The following is a 22,437-nucleotide window of genomic DNA, read 5'->3' on the forward strand; positions in this document are numbered from 1 at the left end:
TCTAGATAACTTAATGTTTCCTCAAAAATGGATTTTGCTAAAGTAAAATATATGGATATGACTGATATGAGATAATGGCATAAAAAAGCCTGAATGAAAATCCACAACTGCAGCCGAAGGAGCATTTCTCCTGCTCTGGTCATTGGAAACGTTTGGTCTCAGGTCATCTGGTCTGGCCTAATCTCTGAATTCAAAGCTCTCTTGACCTCTGTCTAGGAGAAACCCAGCACCTACTGGGTTCCAGCAGTGTTGCAACATACTGGGTTTGGCTGTCACACAGGCGAAACCGGATAGTGTTGGCTGTCCGTTTACAATTTTAGCCAACATCCTTACAACGAGTGAGTAGAAAAGTGTCTTGCTCGAAGGTATTATAGATGGATTAGTGTTCAACTGTGAAGATTTTCCCTTGACAATTATAAGTTTCCATGGTTACATTTGCTGTAAAGGTTAACTACCAAACTACATATTATTTGTAGTTAGGAGAAAGGTCTGATAGATAATCTACAATGTTGCCAGTAGAATAGTTAAAGTGTAGTTGAAGATACAATGAAAGATTTTATGTACATGCACAAAAAGAAAAAAAAAAGCTTTCCTACCACAAAGGAACTGTGTGAAGTCATCTGCACAGACTGTACTTTAATGTCGAACATCATTAATGTGCACAACTTTAACACACAGAGGGAAAAGGGAAGTTTTTCTTTAACCATAAACATAGCCAAACTGTTTAATTCTAACTTAAAATCTTAGCAAATGTTATATTACTTGCCAAACTAGCCTTTAATTTAGTTAAAGCTAGTTAACTAGCTAACCTGTTCTTGTGAGGAACAGGCAAAAATTACTCAACTAGTTCATGTTATTATCACATAATCCAAATTGTTTTGGAGCAATGCAATCTTCACGGGACTTGTATTGATAACAAGAAATCTCCATTTCTACAATTTCACTTTGTGCTCATTTGATTTCATTCGTTTAATTTAATTGTATGAAAGCTGTAGGAAAGTAGGTTTGCGGGGAGTTTGTAAGACAGGAAATTAATGAGTTGATTTTTTTGTGCCGAGCCCGTTTCGATGGGGACACTAGCTGTAATTATGAAACAAACAGACTTGATTTCAAATCCTCACTGTGTGATTGCAGGGTGAAGTGCCTCAGTGATGCCTGTGTGTAAAAGTAAGCTGGAGAACTGTTCGAAATTCCACTTATATAACTCTATTGTTCTCCTTCATTTGCCACAGTTTATACAGTTTCGCCAAGACAGGAGGACATGACTGTTTATAGAGACATTTGAATTTGAGTCTATTATGTTTGTCTCTGATTAGACGGCCACCCTGCCCGATCTGTGAACGCCAGTTTATTAGGTCCAAATTGAAGTGAATGTATAGAAATGAGGCACTGCAAAACATCATCCTCGATGACAACAGAGAAAGGTTTAAATATTGGACTCGATTCCAAATCAGGTAAGCAAACAGCCTCTCAGGAACCATCAAGGTTCCTGTAACCTTGTGCCGTTTGAGCTGTCACAGACAATGCTTTACTTACTTACTTACTTACTGTCTTTGACATAATGACTTCCTTTCGATTTATAGGCACTGATTGAATAACATTCTCCAAAGACAAAAACATCTCATATTTTGCTTATGAATAGAGTACATTTTGGACATTTTGTTCAAACAGCTTTAATTCCACTTTTAAGATGCTGTGCACACTGTGTATGCAGAGGGCTCTTTTCTGATCTGATGGCTAGACATCGGTGATTAGTGTCGCTTTAAAAAGCTCTATGCATACGGCTGCCCGTCGTGCCATCATTCATGTTATGACACTCTTGCTCAAAAGCTGCCATAGAGAGAAGCAGCAGCTGCTGCACATTTAGCTAAACTGTCTGACTAAATATTGCAGTCACTGCTGGTGTCTGACTAAGTGTATTTCATTCTAATGCACATAAAAGAAAACACAACAAAGTAAACTATTATATTATGAATTTGAAGCAGTCAGTTGGAACATTTTTCTTCTAAATTACTGGACCATCTTTTAATCAAGTGACAGCTTCAATAGCTGCATATTATGTATTTTACTTTCACACCAGCAAGGTTGGACTTAATTATCATCCTGGACATCTCATTTCAGAGCAAAGAGCTACTTAGCTGCCAATGTAAATCTTCTCATTGCCTGAAATGTAATGTAAATGACCGTTCGCTAATTTAAAGTTCCACCAAAGTAGGGATTAATAATATTTAATTGTGTCTTAATGGGCAATTATCCAAGTTCCAATTAAGCTGATTAGCAGAGTAAATTGCAAACAACTTCTCCACAGCCCCTTGATGCAGTGCTGAAGCTCTGTTTCATCCACTAATTAAAACAGGTTGATCAGGACAACTCTGAATAAAACCACTGGAGTTAGGCAGAGGATTGAAGCAGACCAAGATCCGCTTCTCTTGAGACCAGTAAGCAATGACAAAGCATAACATGACCCTCCTTTGCTGCACATCAGCAGTTTGCCCTCATCTGAGTTTGTTCTGCACTGAAATCCTCTTACTCCTTATGCAGCAGGAGCTAGTATGTGTAGTGGGGCATATGCGGGACACTATAAATTAGTTTGAGGTCTGGTTAAGGACAGGCTGATATGGTGTCGGGCTCAGCGCTGAGGGCCACGGTTGTGAAGCAGAGTTGAGAGAGGAATCGTTCAGCCAGGTCTCAGCCCTGTATAAAATAATAGCTCATACTGTGCAGCGCTGAAGAGACTAATCCATCTTTTGAATTTGTGAAGGAGTAGCCAATCGTTGTTATTAGTTTTTGAAACGCCTTTCCTCATTTCACAAACCCCTTATCGCCAGGCCTTTTGCGGCAGCTTCTTGTGCCATGCTTCAACACGCTGAAGCAGACAGCAGCATGCCTGTCTACCTTACTCTACTTAACCCTGCGTGACTTATGATAAATTTCCCTTCCTGCAATATTTTTCTCAGGCACATGTTGTTTTAACTCTTGTTTTATGATTTGTTCATTAAAACTAGTCCTTAGAGGTCCCTTGATAAAACTTTGGTTGAATCGTCTCATTTGTTTTCATTAAGGGCAATAACAGCAGTTTGATAGACTCTTACTAACTTTTTGCAACTTGAAAAATCCTGGATGATCTGATTTAGGAACCTTAGAAAGGCTATGACAAATAAAGGGTATGCTTGGAATTAGGCAACAAAAGCCCTTGGTTAAGGTCAGAGAAAGATCATGGTTACATTTAACGAAAACCCGAACTGCAGGTCATTGATGGGACGCAGCCTCCAGTCTCCTGCATGAAAGTTAGACATGCTGTTCGCCCGTTGGACACACCCTTACTTTCCACCTTTAATACATGCAGTGCTTTCTGCACTTTGGCACTAAACACTGCCATTGGTCGCAAACGTCAAATGTGGACGTAACTCCCAGGGACATTGAGCTGGATTTAAACGATGATGCTGGTGATATTCTCTAGTTTTTTTTTACTGTCAACAAATCCCATGAAAACACCCAAACCAACAATTCATTTAACCCACTGACAAGTATTCTGTGTGTATCAAAGCCTGATAACTGTATATCTTATTCCTCTGTGCCATAGAGCTCCACTGTTGTCCAAAAACACATCAGTGAACCACAGTGTTGCTCTGGGTGACAGGTTCCTTCACTACCATGAACACACACACACACACACACACTCAGTGTAGTTTATTTTGAGTCCAGCCCACACACATCTTCCTGCTGCTGGAAATACTCACCAGTGCAACAACTGTGTATTGATCCGCCACTGTTACAGAATAACACCAGCCTTACACCTTAATGTTGTTTCGATGTGCTCCTCACTGTATGTGGTCTCTGACCTTCGATCAGTGTTCAGGACCAACTCAGCTTCTTCATATCTTACAACGAATGAAAAAGAATCCTTTCATTTTACAATCAAAGTAGCGGATAGATTCTATTATCTTTCATAGCTTCCATCTCGTGGGTCAAAGGTTGAAATGGAGATAAAACTGAGGGACGGTAATAAACTGATTTTTAGCCCTCAGATAAATAAAACTCTGCATGGGGACCTTGGAGGTCACAGCACTAGATCAGTCAGTTCGTGGTCTAAGTTCTGTTAAACGAGGAGCTATAAATAAAGCAAATTAAGACTCTGGAGTTGTTTGGCCCAGTAAGATGCAAAAGTACAGACTACTTGCACATTATTCCTCTCTGATGGGGAATTTTTGTACATGTCGTGAAACTTAATTGATCCCAGTGGTGAGGTCAGCTGCTTGCACAAACTTGATATACAGTGTGCATAGAGAAGAACCCAGAAGGTGCCTCTGCATCACTGTCAGAACTGACACTTTTCGATCACGTGGCGCACAATGTAGCCGTGCACGCACGCGCGGCGGCGGATAAGGTGTGTGGAGAGTCGCAGGAGGTGTGAGGCTCACCATGCCAGGCTGCGTGCTGCTCGGTCTCTGCGCCTGCCAGCCGGCGAGCGTGCGTCTCTCATGTTCGTGCTCCGAGTTGCACTAAGCGGACGATGAGGCTGCTCACTGTCTCAACTTTGCTCCTGTTCTTCTTCAACACAGGTAAGCTTCCACAGCTTTTCCCTCTCGCCACCTCTCGGCATTGAAAGCGTCTGTTGGTCTGTCGTGTGCTCGCCAAACTTCCAAACCCGCGTGTTCCTGGAGACTGGTGTTCGTTGTTGGTAATCTAACGCTGCCTGTCCGTAAAGTTGAGCTGATTCCTGATTGCGGCTCGTCATTGTGACGGTGAAAAAACCCAGATTTCGGATGGACTTAGATTAAAGTAGCGGGTGCCAGTCTTGGTACCACTAAGAGACTTCAGTCTCCAAAGCCGCCTGTGGCGCTGCGCTCCCGTGCGTCTGAGACGACCCGGGTAAGTTTTGATAGCGGACGCAGAGCCCAGTCTCGGTCCACTTTAGAGCGTGACTTATCTCCCGGAATCACACCTCTTCTTGGACTCCTACAACGTGACGCAGTGAGCCCAGTGGCACAGTGAAACGGTGCGCTCTTCTCTGTCTGTCCAGGCTGCCAGTGCCATGTGTTTTATCGGTGATGTGAAGTATTCGGATCCTTGAGCAAAGTACCAACCCAACAATGTAAAAATACTCCATCACAAATAAGAGTTCTGTATTCACAATTTTACTTGAGTGAAGGATTATTAATATCATGATTATAATGTACTTATGTATCAAAAGTACCAAACTGCCCCTTCCAGAGTGGAATAGTATTTTTATCTCATGTATTAGATGATAGGATTGTTATTATCAGGACATTGATGTGATGTAGCATTTTAATGTAGGAGCTGGTCGAGGTGGCACTCACTGTAACTAGCCCATATTGCGTTGGGTAGATTAACGATATATTTTATTGGCTGATTATATCTTTTGGATGAAAATTGTAATCTAAGTGCAACATTTCCCCCCTAATTTTGCGGTGGAGTTTAAGTAAAGTAGCATAAAATAGAAATAGTCAAGTAGAGTAACAGAACTTCAGCATTTGTACTTAAGTAGTATTTCTGTAAAGGTATTTACTTACTTTCTACACTGAAGATATTTACCAAAAACTAACATCTATAATATTTTATGCTGTATCATCTTAGCGGTCCCTTCTATTAAAGGTACAAAATGTTTCTGTCAGTTTTGAAAATTTGGAAAGATGCTTGGACCTGGCCATTCACTGCCCATAACACACTACATGCTATAATTAGGCAATTTCAACACAGTGCTACATTAAAAGCCGAAACATTTTAAATGCCACTGTTGTCGGAACAAAATGATGGGTCAAAATAGCCTGAATACATTTTGAATAACACTTGATAAAGTGCAGCTCCACTGTAAACAAGTCAGTTTTACAGCAGAAATGGTGAAATATCAACTATTGCAGGGCTGGCTCTGCAGATTCAGTGCTACCAGTGTGAGGAGATGACACACGACTGCTCCACCCCAGAGTTCATCGTCAACTGCACCGTGAATGTGCAGGACATGTGCCAGAAGGAGGTTCTGGTGAAGGAAGACGGTAAGCTGCATCCACAGTCCAGCATTTTCCACATCTCTACTGTTTTTTTTTTTTCCTCCTTTCATGAATATTTTTTCATCTGCATATTTTTCTGTCGGTAAATTTCAGAGCAGAATAGGTTTCAGTGAAATCTGGACAGATTGGCCTCAATCCAAAGACAATGGATTCGATTTTGGTTGCGATACAGAGCCTTAAATCAAGGGACTTGACTCAGAATCTGAGGAGTAGTCGTTTATTTTTGGCACAAAATCAATTTAGCTTAAAACTGTTGTGATAGAAGTGATGTCTGCGTGTGGGACACTTATCTGTGTTGCACGCTTCAGGCGTCATCTAGTTGTTCATGAGCAGGAGTTTGTTTGTATTCTGCAGTTACTGCCCAGGCAGTTATGCTTTCTGAATCAACGCAGATATTGTCAACAACACCAAGGCAGCTGTTTGTGCTGCTGGCATGTTTGAAGCATCCTCTAATACACAGACAGCGCAAAGAAAGAGAGCTCTCCAGCATACTCAGCCACAGGCAAGGCTCTTTGTTGTGGGAGCAGGAATTGAACTGATCAGAGGTCAGCAGAGACAGCCCCTTCATTGCTCTATAACTATCATTAGAGGATGAGAGTCTTATCTGTAGGTCAGTACTTGAAATAACAGTCATGGATATAAACTATTCCATTTTCATCTGAGAAGAACATGTTTCAGCTCATGCTTTGCATACAATGACAGGTGTAGCGGACACAGCATGTGTTGTTTGTGTGCGAGATTGGCTTTCCAGAAGCCCCAAAAGCTGCAAATCATTGTACAACATGGTAGAGCCTGAGAGATACAGTCAGCGGGCTGATATATTAGCTTGACGCAGGTAATTGGTATGCTGGTCAATAATTAATCGAAATCATTTGGAAACAGTAAGAGTGTTTCAATCCCCCCCGTTTTCATGCGAATCTTTAAATTCTGCATTTAAAAAAAGCTGAGTGGAAACACGAAAAATTAAAAAAAAGAAAAGAAAAAAAAGAAAAAGGTTTTAGGCTTAGTTTAAGTGGTCGGTGCGCTTCATTTGGGTTGGCGAAAAAGCTGTCCGTGAAACTCTGACGGGGACCAAACAACCAGGACCTGATGCCACTTGAAAAGAGGGACTCAGTTCACTTCCAAGTGGACTCTAGTGCGGTTTGTTCATGTCCTGAAAGCCCGCAGACCAACCACGGTATTTCGTGATTTTACATATGGGATTTTAGCAATAATTCGAAAGCTAAACTACCAAAAAATCTGCTGTTCGCGAACTGTTCAGGAAGCAATCTTGTAATTAATCTGTTGAAGCGATGTTTATGTAAAAATCATATGGTAACCATGGTAACACATATGCACGTAGGCACACGGATGCAGGGATTTTACCCTCGTCGGTCAGTCAAAAGCAGTGAAAACTGCGGCCTGCTGTGTTTATATTCTCTGCGTACTATGACATTTCATTTAAGTCCATTAAAAAGACAGAGCGACCCCACAGTAAAAACCCCAGAATGCCTCTTTTTGTCACCAGCCTACAGTAATAATACTAATAATGCTCATAATTAGTTATGTCTTCGTGAGTTCTTTGTGCCAGCAGAGAACATAAGAAACATTAAAATGCTGCATGACCCGCTGTCCACATGGGTCGTGCCGGATGACATCACCAAAACTGTCCAATCAGTGAGTTACCTGTCAGAATGTACTACTTCATGTTTACTCCTCTTGGTACACCTGTAAAAAGCCAGTGGGAACATGAACCGGACAAGAGCTAAACTGCAGCAGTGTCTCATTTTTAGCGCCCTTCAATGTCACTGAAGCTTCCACAGCACTGAATTGATCTGTTCAGTGACGACCAGACTGTAGCCTTCCTCCAATTAACACACCAAAGAAACATAAATGTCATATTTCCATCATGTTTCCAACATCTGTGCTCTATTAACAATGTCATCTTCAAACAGCTTTTTTTCCTGAAATTTCAGTTAGTGGTGCATTTAGTTGGAAACTTGACTCGTGTCACCATTACCAGTGCCATGGTCACCATTGATAGCCACAAAATCAATTAATGCTGGTTTGAATTTGACGATGTTTAGGTTGACAGAAATAAATAATGCAAGAACTAAGGCTGTGCATCAATATTAGTGCCTGTTTTCGGGGGAACAGACATTTTGACATGTGACAGTAGGAAAAGCGCAGGTGTAAATAATAAAAGTAATGATGACAGAATTCCATGTAGCTGCTTGATTTTCAGTTTCCTTCATGCTAGGAAATAAAATTTACAGAAAATATGACTTGCAGTTTTGAATAAGTAAAATATATTTTAAAAAACTAAATAATAAAATTAGAGGGGTTGCAAGTGATGGACCCATTAACTCAATATTTCCAAAAATCTGGCTGAAGCCCAGACCATTATACAGAGAGCACTGACAGTTTGATAATTAACTGTGTCATGAACTGCCAAGTACATTTATTGGTTGCAGTTCTTAAAAAAAAAAAAAAGATATAAGGGACGCTTATCAAATGTTGCTTTTTAAATTATTCTCAACGCTCAAACAGCAATATCGGCCACAAATATCTAATATCAGTTGGGCTCTTCAATATGGAAAGGCAACCACAACCACACGTATCAGATAATAGGAGACCTCCAATGTTTGCTTTGCCGTGTTTTTCAGTGTTTTAAACCTTCAATCAGAATTGATAATCTGTCTTCATATGTGTCTGACCTGAAGAATTCATCTGCATCTGTCCAGTCTGCATATGTGAAACTCTGCTTCGACTGTGTTCACTTTGTATTCGGGGCCTATTAAGTGTGAGTTATACAGCCTTTGACTTTGCAGGTTGTCATGGATTTTGCAGTTTATTGCTGCCTTTTTAGTAATGAATAATGTGTCTCCGCTGTGTTTACGTGCCTATTTGCTGCATGTGGTTAGAACCCAGAAACTAAAGGTCACTCTTCCTGCCTGAGGTCTGCTTCGTTTTCACACCCAGCAAAGTTGGTGGCCATATTTATTGCCTCTCCTTACTGCTGATGAGCAAAAGCAATAAGCTCCTGTCTTTGGAAATGTGGTTCCCTATCCAAAGGGCAGACACACCACACTATAGAGTCGACAGTTCTTTAATAAGAAAATTTCTGCCTGAATGCTCATGTACATCCCAGCCTTTATCTCCCAGTGTTATCATTATTGCTGCTCTGCATGGAAATAGGGTTTAGGAAGTCAACTGACCGTTCCATATCGCTATTTGAAATGCAGAAGATACATTCACAATTCCACTGCCACCTCTGTGCAATTTGCTACAGTGATAAGAATAAAAATAACTTAGGCTATTCAGTTCTTCCTAAGTATACTTACCATATGACTGGCTGAATAAGCCAGTAACTTTGCTTGCAGCTCCCTAATACAGATGTAGGGGATGTAGACGCGCTAAAGTACGTCCTCAACTGAGCTATTCTCTGTGCCCCTAGCCAACAGATTAGCTTTTCTGTATCTGGAGGGCGTTAAACAATCCATCAGCGTTTCTGCGAGGTATCGCTCAAGAGTGAACTTCCTCAGGAGTAGAGTGGCACACATACACACTTCTCTCAGATGATGATAGATATTTTTCTGCTGGGCACCATGAGATGAGCCCGGCTTCCTACCCAAGCCCATCCATTACTATCATCCTCATTCTCCTCTGATTATGTCTTCAGAAATGATAGAAGAGTGTGCTCTTACCTTACTGAGGACTCTTCCTCCCCCGCTGTCTTTAAAGGAGGGCTGATTGCCACGCTCCAGCAGGCCACCTTTCTCTACAATGTCCTTTGCCCTCTTTGTTTAAAGGAGGGGGGGGTAAGATGCGCTGTGATAAGGGGTGTGAAATTTGCCACCCTTCAGTTTCTCAGAGGCAATTTCAAAGGGATAGTATATAAATTAATGTAATAACACACACCAAAAAGCAGGGGATTAGAGTTTGCTGTAATAATTTTGCATCTTATAATGAATAAATAACTTGTGCCAGAATACATTTTGATGTCAGAATGGTATTTTAAGGCTGCACTAATAAATATTTTTATACTAACAACAGGTGAAAGGATGTGTAATGTGAAGGGGTCGCTCACTTTGACAAACCCTCAGAGATTTATAACCCAACTCTGCAGTTCCCCTACGTCTTAGCTTTTGCATCTTTCACTCCATTGTTTTGGTTTTGTGGCCCATAAATTTGCTTCGGTCTGAGAGCTCTCATATTAGTAGCTGCCTACTCCTGCTAGGAAACAGAGTTAATAAAAGCGGAGTTTGACAGCCAAGAAAACAAAACAAAAAAAAACAATCAACTAAAAGATGCTAAAAACCTATGTATAACTGAACTGAACCTGCCACGTACCTTGAAATACTGGTGCAAGTGTATAGAGGAGAACCGGTGCTGTTTTAAAGACAAAGGATGGTAACAGCAAATATTGATTTGATTTACTGTTTACTGCACTTTGTGTGAAGTTAACTGATATTTACGTACAGTGTACAGTATATGTACATAAAGACTACACTGTATGTATACACTGCACACACACACACACACACACACACACACACACACACACACACACACATGTACACACACATACCTGTGTGTGTGTTTAATATACCTTAAATATAAGAATAATTCAAACTTTTTTTTCTTGAACATTGAATCTGTGTCATAACAGAGTTATGACTCAGATTTTTGACCCAAATTAAAGCAATGGGGCACTTAAGGTTTACAATACCATACCTTTATTTGCTCAATGAGCTGTGGGTCACTGCCGCTGCTGCTGCTTCACCTGTTGGTGGGCGGGCCAAACTACGAAAAACTAACTTCCCATTGTTTTTCCAACAACTGCATGCACCTGTCCCTTTCACCTCACACAGTATCTTTGCCTCATGCCTCTCCCTCCGCAAATTCCCTGCAAGTCTCCTGCGCCCCTTTTACAGTTTGAAAACCTCTGGAACCTGGGGCAGTATTTGGAATACAGCCGAAAAGCTGGCTATATTCCAGAACTACATACCAAAAGCTCAAATTTACATCAACAGATTGATGAGGTTGAGTGAAGATGCAATAGCTCTGTTATCAAAAAAAGTGTAACTCCAGTTCTGGCAATTGTCATGGATCACAAATTATTTGACCCTTGCGTTAGATTAAAGTATAAGCTGGCCAAGCTAAAAATAAAGTTCTGTTCAGAGATACAGAACAACAGTTAGGTTGACAAATAACTAGAGAGCATTTTACCTCCTGATGACAGTGATGACAAGACAAGTAAGTGTGATTATTCCCCTCGGATTCCTCTGAAAATCTAATAATAGTGGTTGATGTGTTACAGCGCAGCATGTTATGCAGGTGATGCTGATTAAAGTTGATAAATAGTATCTTACCAGCTTATCAGAAAATTATGTTGTTTTTAGTTGTGAAATCTAAGAGCGAGTATAGTGAGTGGGCCTCAAGCTTGATTTCACCACCTGAAATTGCGGCATCTCATCTATAAATTGATTGTTGAGACATCTTGCTGTTTCGAGGGCACTCATTCAATTTCTACTATCCAGACAGAAATTAAAATTATTTGATTGCTTACACACGAAGACTGCCAACAAAAATCTAATTTCTGATGATTAGGAGTCTAGGATGGAGAGCAGTTCAATGGGAGCATTTAAACCTTCTCACAGCGAGAGGTGATCAGGTTTTATAATGACCCTCTCCATGATGTGATTCTGAAAATTTGACTTGGTTTGGACTCATCAAGTGGGTTCATGGGTCCACCCTGAGTCAGGGTCAGACAGTATCACTCCTCAGAATTTCCATGAACCCAGTTCAGTTCAGACAGCTCTAAAGATGGTAATAGCAGAGTAATGCACAGTCACTGGGCTGGTTCCGATTATGTATCCACAACCGGTGACCCAGTCCCGGCTGTTACAAAGCTGACTGTCCTGGCCACACTCCTCTTCCTGATGAAGACACCAAAGAGGAACACAGAGCAGGATGGAGACAAGCAGCAACTGCATTCTTGTCTCCCTGATTTTGTGGCTTATCTAAATTAGCTTTTTGCAATTTGCAAAAGTTAATTTACTGTATCAGGAAAAGGGGATGAGAAGGTGGTTCTACACAGCAGTTTACATTCATTTTGTTAAATAGAGGCACTGTACATGGCTACTGAAGTTTCATAGCTTGTGGGATTTTGAATGCTGGAGTTTGATTGCTGGGGAAGGTTTTATGGACTTTTTTGACTGATTATTCTGGATGCTCAAGGATTTTCAAAGATCCTAGTTTTCTTTACCAAAATTAATCCTACAGCTATATTTTAAAGGTAAAGTTAAAGCTTTGTCCCATTAACCTCTTTTAGTTAAAGGTTTCAATTCTGTTTTACCTGTAACAACAAGCAGTGACTTCACAGTGTACTGTCTACACCTTGAGTACACTTTTACATCACTGCAGCAAGCACTTTACGACACTAAAGACATGATATCCAGCTGCCATTGAGGTATAGTTTAAGTCCAAATTCAAATTCTAAACTTAAAAATGACTCCTTGCATTTTTAGCGTTGCTATCAGCATGGCTCTAGGGATGGCAATGTCAGTATGCAGGTCCTTCTGTCAGTCGGTCAGTCAACCACTTTCGTTGACATTTGCAGTTTTATGCAAAATGTCTCAATAGCAATTGGATGGACTGGCATGAAATTTAGTTCAGACAAAGTTCCCCTCAGGATGAATTGTAATCCCTTTTTTTAGTCCCTTAGCTTTTCTTATACTGCCATTATATCAAGTCAATTTTTTATTTTGTTCACTATTTTGGTTTATGAACAATTACCTGCAAAACTAAGGACATTCCCATCAGTCTCAGCTGTACTGTGTGTTTAGTGCTAATCAGCAAATGTTAGCATGCTTACACGGTACGCTAAGATGGTGATAATAGTAAGCACGAAACCTAGCTAGTATCAGCAGGTTAGTAGTGTCAGTGGTGTGAATATGTTAGCATGCTGACCCTAGCATTTAGCTGGGTCATGCATGCCTCATAGAGCCACTAGCATGGCTGTACACGCTTAGTCTTGTAATAAGTACAGCGAATACACTCAAATATAATGTATATAGAGCGGTTTGAAATAAGTAATCGATAAACATGACTGAATGATTAGTGCTGTACGTGCTGAAACTTCTGGTGTTCAAAACCGACTTTCTGTAAATCCACGCAAATCTTTTTCTTTGGCTTCAATTTTGGTTCAGTTTATTCAAATTTGCTCCTCTGACCAATAAACCTTCTCCACAGTGCTGACTTTTGAAAGCACAGAGAGCCAGAGGATCAAAACAGAGGAAGCTATTGTACCTTATTGGCTGTGTTTCACCATCCAATTTTATGTAAACTCCTCTTTTGTGGAGAAGTATAAACTGCTACATGAAAGAAGAATAACTCGTGTGTCATAACTGGCTGTTATGAGACACAAGTCAAAGGTACAAATACATTGATTTGAATAAACTGCATGAATTTATTGTTCCGTTTTATAGCTTTGACTAGCATTAGCATTTTCATGGTTGGCTAGCACATTAGCAGTTAGCTCCACAGCTACAGTAGTTCTCCAAGTAGCCGTGTGAGTAGTCACTGCATCAAAAAGCTATAGTAGTACCATCTATTATGCAGAAACTCTCTTGAAAAAAAGATTTGTATCTAAAGAGACCATCTTGGTTTAAATAAAGTTATAAAAAGCAATTACATATTATTACATCCACAAGTGTTCAAAAGCCACCCCAGATCTTGGCATCTTTTATGTCTTAATGAAATTATGTTTTTTATCACCAAAGTACTTGCTATCTGTTTTATTCTCCCCACTGACCATTTATCTGGATGACATCTTTATGATGGCTCATATAACAACTGAAATCTAATTTCCCTGCATAGTCAAGTTTGATCTAGATGGATAATAAACCCCACTGAAAAGACTGATACATGTCTATCTTACTGTAGGTGGCGCACACAGTATAAGAATCTGTTTATCTTTTCCTCACAGTCTGGTCACTGTTATGAACAATGTTTTTTTCAACGCAAGAAACAAAAGAACTATGTGTTCAACAAATCATGTTTTATACTGACATGTTTGTTTGAATTGGCATCAAGAAACATATACTATTAAGAACCAAATGTTTGTGTTGACACTCTTCAATGCTATTGTCAAACCCACAGTGTTAGTGATTTATTTGGTTAAAATCTCACTTAGAGGAGCAATCGAAGGCTCTCCAGAACCTTCTGTGATCTGTAATAAACTTTGACTGTCCCCTCAACTTTTCTATTTATCAGAATTGCACAAAGACCTGCAATAATCGAGTAGATATGTTGTACTCGTGTATTAGAGCAGAGTGTTAGCTCCACTGAAGTGTTCCCTCGAGTTGCTGAGAACGGGCTGAAGAACAGCCACGTTGAGGTGTTGCCTCAACTCCCTCTCACAGTTTTAGTATTGCATTTAAAGCGCTGAACTGACTTGACACATTTATCAGCTCGGACAGCTCCAGTCTATTTGTGGTCATGCTGTGAAAAAAATATTTCACTTTGGTGTTACATTGTTATCTTTAGTGTACACTCTTTGCAGGAGTTCTTGAGAGTAGAGTAGTCACTGAAAATTATATTTTAGACATACACCTAGAGGAGCAGCCCACAATTATATCACTTACTTCTGCCTCTTATATTTATGCAATCATGATTATTTGGTTATTAGAATTAAGTGTAAAGTTAGACAACAATATAATTAAAAAATCTTGAAATTCATATCATGCTAATTAAATGCAATGTCATGCAAAAAACAAACTAGTAATTGCATTTGAAAATTATTTGTTAATATAGACTTGTAACACTATTAAATTCCATTTCAACTGTGAAGTTGAATTGTTCAACTGTTTTTAACCTTTGAAGATCTGTTTAGGAAGATGTTCCTTAATGCTTATGAAGGAATTGCAATTGTGCTACTATGAAATAATAGTAATTACTATATATATATGTATATGTGTGTGTGTGTGTGTGTGTGTGTGTGTGTGTGTGTGTGTGTGTATACCGTACATATACATATATAAATCAAATCATTAATAATAATTTTGTGTTATAAAATTTTCAATGAAAAAGAATGAAAAAATATAGATTTAAATATTCAGAACAAAAAATGTGGAAAGTGGCGATTGACAAACTCTTTCAGGGGATCAGACAGGGAAGTTCAGTCACCAGAGATGTGTGTGTGTGTGTGTGTGTGTGTGTGTGTGTGTGTGTGTGTGTGTGTGTGTGTGTGTGTGTGTGTGTGTGTGTGTGTGTGTGTGTGTGTGTATATATATATATATATATATATATTCATTTAAAAAAAAAACACCCCTTTAACCAGATCCGCAGCAAAATGTAATGGGTTCTTCCCTTGCCCATGCTCCATCCCTCCATCAAGTTTGGTGCAACCTCCTTGGTGGAGGCAATAATAACATAAACGATGACTGAATCCCATTTAGCTGCTTCTTTTTCAGGCTCTTGTTATTGTTCATGTTGGCTCACTTTCACTCTGTCATAGCCTCCTGGGACCCTTGAATAGAACAGAGTCCTTGTAATGTTATTAGTTACACGCGCTTTTTTCCTCTATGAAATATCAAAATGTTTGCTGTGAAAAAGGCCTATTGTAGAGCTGGAAGCTTAAACCTTAAAAATTAAAAGGTTACTGCTAAATGTGTTTTAAATCCCCAAGCTGTGACTGGTGAAGATGCTGTCCAAACTGTGCTGCCCTGTTTCCTTATTTATTTATTTATTAACTTTTGATTACAACATTGGCAGTGTGTGAAAGTTGTTTAAAGCCCCTGCACATCTATGGAACCCAAACAAAGGTGATTTCTATTGTGTTTCTATCTGTGTGTGTGTGTGTGTGTGTGTGTGTGTGTGTGTGTGTGTGTGTGTGTGTGTGTGTGTGTGTGTGTGTGTGTGTACATACTATGCTTGACTGACAGTTCTGTGACTCTTCGCTGAGCTTTGTTGCACCTGACTGGGTGGGACCAATGACACCATTATTATTCTTATTAGTACATGGAGTACAGTGACAATTTTCCAACACAGCTCCACCCACCTTCATCCTGACACAGCACTAATAAGCCAGGGGTGAGAAAACCTGTGTGGGAAAAAAGGACCTTTACGCAGTTTTCATATGCTAAGAATGTTGTAATACGCATAATGAATAAAAAAAATACATAGAATAATTCTAAAAAAAATATTGATGTGAACAGACAGAGAGGTCAGCCTTTCTTCTTAGCAAGAATCCTGATAAAGCTGTGTTGATTCAAGCCTTTCTTTTACCTGCTCAGTTATTTTGTATTCCTCTAGGTTTCCTGACAGGTGTTTCAAGTAGAAGGTAATTGGCATCAAGCTGCTACGTTCAGCATCATTTATTGTGCACCCTTTCTTCCTTTCCCTTGTTTGTTTAAGACATTCTAGCTCCTACTGATGGATTCTGAAAGACAGAACTTCTGCATACACTCTGCTTTTCATTGGTTGGAAACTGTACCAGATAAATCAAATTTCTTTTTATTAGACAACTTGTTACATAATTGTGTTACCCTCTTCACGTAGTGTGTGCTGTAGTAATATTGTTATAATAGTACAGCAAATAAAACACATTACAAGAGCTGAAAAGATCATGATAATGATAAGATAAGTTACAACTAAAAGTAATCAGTTTTTAAAGAAACTGGACTTAAGTTTACTCACACTTAAAATTGCTGATGCAAAACACTGTAAATTCTTATGTTAATAGTTTGTATCTGAGATGTTAAATGGGAGCTACAGTTTAAATTAAAGCTCCTACAGTTAATTGTAACTAGCAATGAGAGCAGTTGAAATTTTGATTCTAGTTGAAGTGCCAGAGATAAGTGCCGTTTAAAATAGTTAAAGTGCAAATATTTGAGGTTTCAGTAAGTTCAAGAGCTAAAGAGAGAGAGCAAGACGATGTCACCCACTCCAGGGTTTTAACATTTCAGGCAATACACACCAATTATATGTGTTCAAGTATGAAACCGGAACTTCAATTGCTAAAAAACTATGAGGGATATTAAAAAGTTGAACTAATATGATAAGTTCAAAAGTTGGAGAATAGTTTAAAGTATAAATTAAGTCTCTGGTTTAAAATATGAATGAGTATGAAGAGGCTGAAGAGGAGTTGAAAAGGTCCAAATTATTGTGCATAACTGAAGATGAGCGAACTGATAAATAGCCCGTGTGTTTGGTAGGTGATTGTTTAAGGTCATAGAAGCCATCAAATCCTAGTTTAAGGTTTGAGTAGAAACTGAGAGTCCAACAGCTAAAACTAAAGATTTAAACACAGTGTGAGTCAGGATTTAATCTCCAGGTTGTGTGAGAAGACGTGACATTTCCTTCCAGAGCTTTGCAACATTTCGCACTGTGTTTCCACTGGATTTACTCAACACCTTCTGGGACCTCCACGTATATTTGCAGTATAATGTTTAATATATGGTAGGATGCACAATTTAAATGAACATGCAGTTCTGCGGGTGTTACTATGCCTGTACCTGATGCACCTGGGTGGAGAGAGGAGTGGAGCATTATAAGGGTTATTGGGAGTTCATGTGCTAAAATCTAATTTTCTTTGAAGCAAAATGTCAACCGAATGTTAAAGCCACCCTCCAGTAATCTCACGAGCGACACTGACACGTTCCAACAAGCTTCTCAAGAAAGATCTATGCCTTATAGTGTAATATACAGGAAAAAAAATGATATTGCCAATTGAAATGGTCATAGCTTAGGGTCTCCTCTTTAATTCCCAGTCTGCCTAACCAAACTTCATTGTAGCTGGTGGAGATAAGTCAACTTTTCTGAGATGGATGCTTTTTGGAAAATAGAGTGCAGTCACTGAAAATAGCTCTAAATATAGTTTTAGAGTGTTTTGAGATTTTTTTTCTCACCAAAGTACACAGATGCCTCGCATTTATTTCGAGCCCAGTGGGTGTGAGTCTTTCAATCTTAAATTTTTATTCACAAAAACTAAGCAGCTTTTTGCAGCTTTGCTCTTCATGGGCACAGATGGGTGCACAATAAATTATCTTACAAAAGGTTACAAAAGGTTCACAAATGAATGTGTAAGGATCTAATCATGAATTGATTAATGGTAATTAATGAATAGCTAGAAATTTCCTGAAACCCTGCATAAAGCATAATATAAAAGATACTGATGGGTTTCTTGAGAACAGATTGCTGCAAACTGTGTTAATGTGTCTAAAGGGAGGGAACGCAACTGAGTTCAGCTAAGTGCCAACAGGAACCATGAAGTGCCATTCCCAGCAAAGACTATGAACACCAGAGGGTAAACTTCTGTATCTCAAGTCATGAAATGCCTTAGCTAATTACAACGAAGCGCACAAGATTACTAATGGGCATTGCTGTGAGACATAACCAAATGTTCTGTTGTAGCTGTCATTTCCAGGCCAAGGTGTCTGCTTCTGTGAACATTCGATTTTGTCATCATTATTATCAACCTTAGGAGCTCTCATGTCTGTACATTCACACTTGGTGTTAAACTTGTCATCCTTTATGGCTGTATTTACTCCACTGTGTCTGTTGTTATCTTTACAGTGCTTACACTGTAATTATTGTGGCTCATTTGTATGTAAATGTAATGATAGCCTGACCACTTCTATATCTGTAGTTCTGACATCACTATCACTTAATGCTCCTCGGCCAATAGAATGAAAGCCTTAACTGCTCCTATAAAGAGGTGTTTTGATTTATGCTGGCTGATTAGACCTCTGCTAAGGGTGAAGTTGGTTGAAGCCCTGAAGGAAGGCACGGGGTCATTAAACTCCATCTACTTACAATAAGAATGAATGTTTTTTCAGAGCAAGTATTTTCACCTTTACAATATAGCAGGAAAAGCACAGTTAATCACCTTAATGATGGCTCAGCTCAATCAGGTATCCCGGTAAGCATGAAGTTAATAATGTAAATGGGGTCTAAATGAGATGTAGTTATGGATGTATTTAGTTACACCTGTGCTTTTCCTGCTGTGACAAGTCAAACCATCTGCATGAAAACATTCCATTGTCCCACTGTTATAGATAATGTGCTCAGTAGAGCGCAGGCCTCCGCCAAGGCCAATGTCAAACATACACCAGACTCCGGAGGAGTCAAAAGTCAATTCAAAGTCATAGTGAATGATCCGGATCTGCCCCAAAATGTAATGGGTTCTTCCCTGACCCATGCTCCATCTCTCCACCAAGTTCAGTGCAAATCAGCTCAGTGCTTTTTGCGTAATCCTGCTGAAAAACAAACAAACAAACCAACAAACAAACAGACACAGCTGATTACATAACCTCCTTGGTGGAGGTACTAAAACCACTAGGAGTAAAGACAGATCTCAATCTGGCAAGGTCTGTATGAGATCAAAGATGTAAATAGTTTGAATGCTTCTTACTTACTGTATACCTCCTTGTATTCTGTAGGACTTTTTCAAGGCAGACCTTTTGACATGTAAGGGACTGTGTCCACAGGCAGCTGTTTTTTGTGCTGGTAGTGCGCATGACCTCGTTTTCTGAGCACTTCTCTCAAGCGTTTATTGTAGGTTACCATCTTCTAGCACATCCGCATTCTTCGTTGTCCCTATATTTTACTTTAAAAGGTTAGCTAAAACGCTTGAAAGAAATCATGTCCAGGCATTGGAAGCAAGTCTCGACATGGACACTCACCTGACATCCAGACAGACGTGGCAACCTCCATCCACGCTCTTGATTTCAAATATTGATCACGGTAACCCTTCAGTGTCGGATCATAAATAGATGGGTTGTCAATGACAGCCAGGATTAGTTTCTCCTGTGCCATTGTTGACAGTGTTGATATCATAGGTCCCCTCCCCTTCTTGATTTTGATTGGTCAGTGAGCAAAAAGTGACATTGACAAGCGTGGCGGTGTTCCAAAAGCTCAACTATTTTCAACTGAAAGTGCCGTGAGTACTGAGCTGAGGGTGTTTTTGCACCAAGGACGTTGAGCGTTGTCAACGCTGAACTTCTTATGATTTGTAAAGAAAATAGACGCTACCAGCCTAAAAACCTTGAAGGTGAAACTAACTGAATACCTAAATGTAACTGAGATTCCATTCAGGTTACTGAAATAACATGTACCGTACCATGGCCCTAGAACTAACACTATTACCACTACACCTGTGTTTGACAATCTGCTGTGAAAAAGATTGTAAATGATAACATTATTTACCGTTAGCGATGTCGGGAAGTGAGCATGCACAATACCATAGCCCTGAAACTGGCTCATAAAAGGAGTGCAGCCATCCTTAATGTTATTGATTCCATTTGGCCTTTTCCTCCTCAGACAACTTTTTCCAGCTAATCTCTCACTGCTTCTAAATTGAAAGTGCCAGCATTCAAACTGTTTAATGTTTAATTGAGAAGAACTCGGGGCTGATGTAAGGCAATAATCTTGTATTTAAGTCCTTTAAATGTAATGCATTACTCTTAAGCCTGTGTGCACGCTGTGTGCCCAGTAAAATATACTGTATAGCAGAAGATAAACACTTCATGGTCGAATGTCTGAATGGCATAAAAGGAAAACAAACCATCATCCCCACTACCTGCTTTCCTGTAGAACGGATCGGTCTGTGTCATCCAGGTAAGTGCTGCTGCTGTTGGCTGCTGGTTTGTGTTTCATGCTGCTGCCTCAGTATCTCCCTGTAACTCCTCAGGTTCTTTGTCTGTCTGGCTCCTATGAATAACCACCTAGAGTATTGTAAGTTTCTGCTACTCCACTGGTTATCAGAGTGCCTCTCAGGGCACAAGTGCCATCGTCACTTCCATTCAGAAGTCTGAGCTTTACAGTTCACACTGTAGCTCACTATAGGCTACTGAAACTCACTAGACTGCTGGTTAGCATTGTTGGCTCCAAGCAAAGAAAAAAAAAAAAAGTCAAGCCCACTGAACCAAGAAGTAAGGGCTGTATTTTGCCTCATTCATGGACTACTTATACTACACTGAATGCCTACACTGACACTGGCAATTACAGTATATGAATATCTACTGAAGACACAGAGTGTTTGAGGGACCCAGAAGACAGCTAAGAGTAATGACTTAGCTGTATTAGCATTAGCCCAATTATAAAGAGATCCTGAAAATAATGTTTCCCTTCAAACTTGAAATACCCTTGGTGAGAGAATGCATCCTATTTATCAGTATATGCACCCATCTCAGTTTTTCTCTCTTTGGTCTTGCTCTCTTTCACACACACCACCACACTCACACACACCCTTTAATCCTCTCATTACGAGCCTAATGCATCTATTTCGGTCCCATTTCAGGGATACACTACCGCAAGTCCTGCGCCTCATCAGGAGCTTGTCTTATCGCTTCTTCTGGTTACCAGCAGTTCTGCACTGGCAAGCTCAACTCAGTGTGCATCACCTGCTGTAACACACCACTGTGTAATGGACCACGCCAGAAGAAACGGCCCCAACTGTCTGCGGCCATTACCCTGACCACGCCACAGCTCCCTGTGTTTTCTCTCTACATCCTCATCCTACTGTCCTCCACCCTGTGCTGACAGACCTTCACACAATGAGTTAAGATGTGCATTATAAATGTTCTGCTGCTGACAGTGGAGAAGACATAAGTCTGAACTGTGTAAGCTGAGACATATATACTTTTTAATGTATATTCTTTATGGCGTGTGGAAGCGTTGTACGGTATTTGTTTTCTTTACTCCCCTGTGTTTTGTCACAAATTGCCTCCAAAAGTTCAAACACCACTCAGCACTGGGAATTTTTATCATTATGTCACAAACAGGATCATAGTGCAGCTGCAACCGGAGCTAGGTAAGGTGAGGTGGAGGACAGTGTCGTGGATGAGACAGCTTCTAGATATTTATTGGACTGCCGGTGGCTAATCCTCAAATGTCTTTATTTATTTCCACTGCAAGGTCAAATAAGGCATATCGCAAGGACAGATAAGTAAGTTCATGTACATCATTCAATCTCTGAGCCTTAGGAAGAGATCTCCAGAATAAATACAGTAACTCCATGATTTAGACTATATGAATACCATTAACCATTTGCAGCATATTTATGAACTGAGTAAGACTTATGTATGATATGTATGAGAATGATGTTGTTGAATGATTCTGGAAAGAATAATAACAAGAAAGTACAGTCATGAAAAAGGGTATTGGATGTATATGCCAGTGATTATAACATCTACAGCCCTCAAGCCCCTCATAGGTACAACAGAATTTCATCAAGTCAAGTGGCAACTCTGCAATAGCCCAGAACATAAAAAAGTTCTGATTCATCCTGAAATATTTCTCCGCTAGTTCTGTAACAGCCATTGCAGTCTGCTCACGAATATTGTACATGCTCTTGTAGCTCTATGTCTAATTTCAATGACTGAAATTAGACATTTGCCTTGAGGTGGAGCCACCCTAATGA

The 22,437-nt window shown here is 39.8% G+C and overlaps 1 protein-coding gene across 1 annotated transcript; it reads left to right on the forward strand.

The window, feature by feature from the left end:
• Window positions 1–4,416: 4,416 nt before the first annotated feature.
• LOC120801986 (ly6/PLAUR domain-containing protein 1-like) lies at window positions 4,417–21,976 on the forward strand. The gene is made up of 3 exons (XM_040149385.1): window positions 4,417–4,562; window positions 5,883–6,014; window positions 21,316–21,976. Exons 1-3 carry the CDS (start codon window positions 4,514–4,516, stop codon window positions 21,555–21,557), a joined length of 423 nt encoding a protein of 140 aa, XP_040005319.1. The 5' UTR covers window positions 4,417–4,513; the 3' UTR covers window positions 21,558–21,976.
• The last annotated feature ends 461 nt before the right edge of the window (window positions 21,977–22,437 follow it).

Source organism: Xiphias gladius, chromosome 16 (genome assembly GCF_016859285.1).
Source record: "Xiphias gladius isolate SHS-SW01 ecotype Sanya breed wild chromosome 16, ASM1685928v1, whole genome shotgun sequence".
Classification (NCBI taxonomy): domain Eukaryota; kingdom Metazoa; phylum Chordata; class Actinopteri; order Istiophoriformes; family Xiphiidae; genus Xiphias; species Xiphias gladius.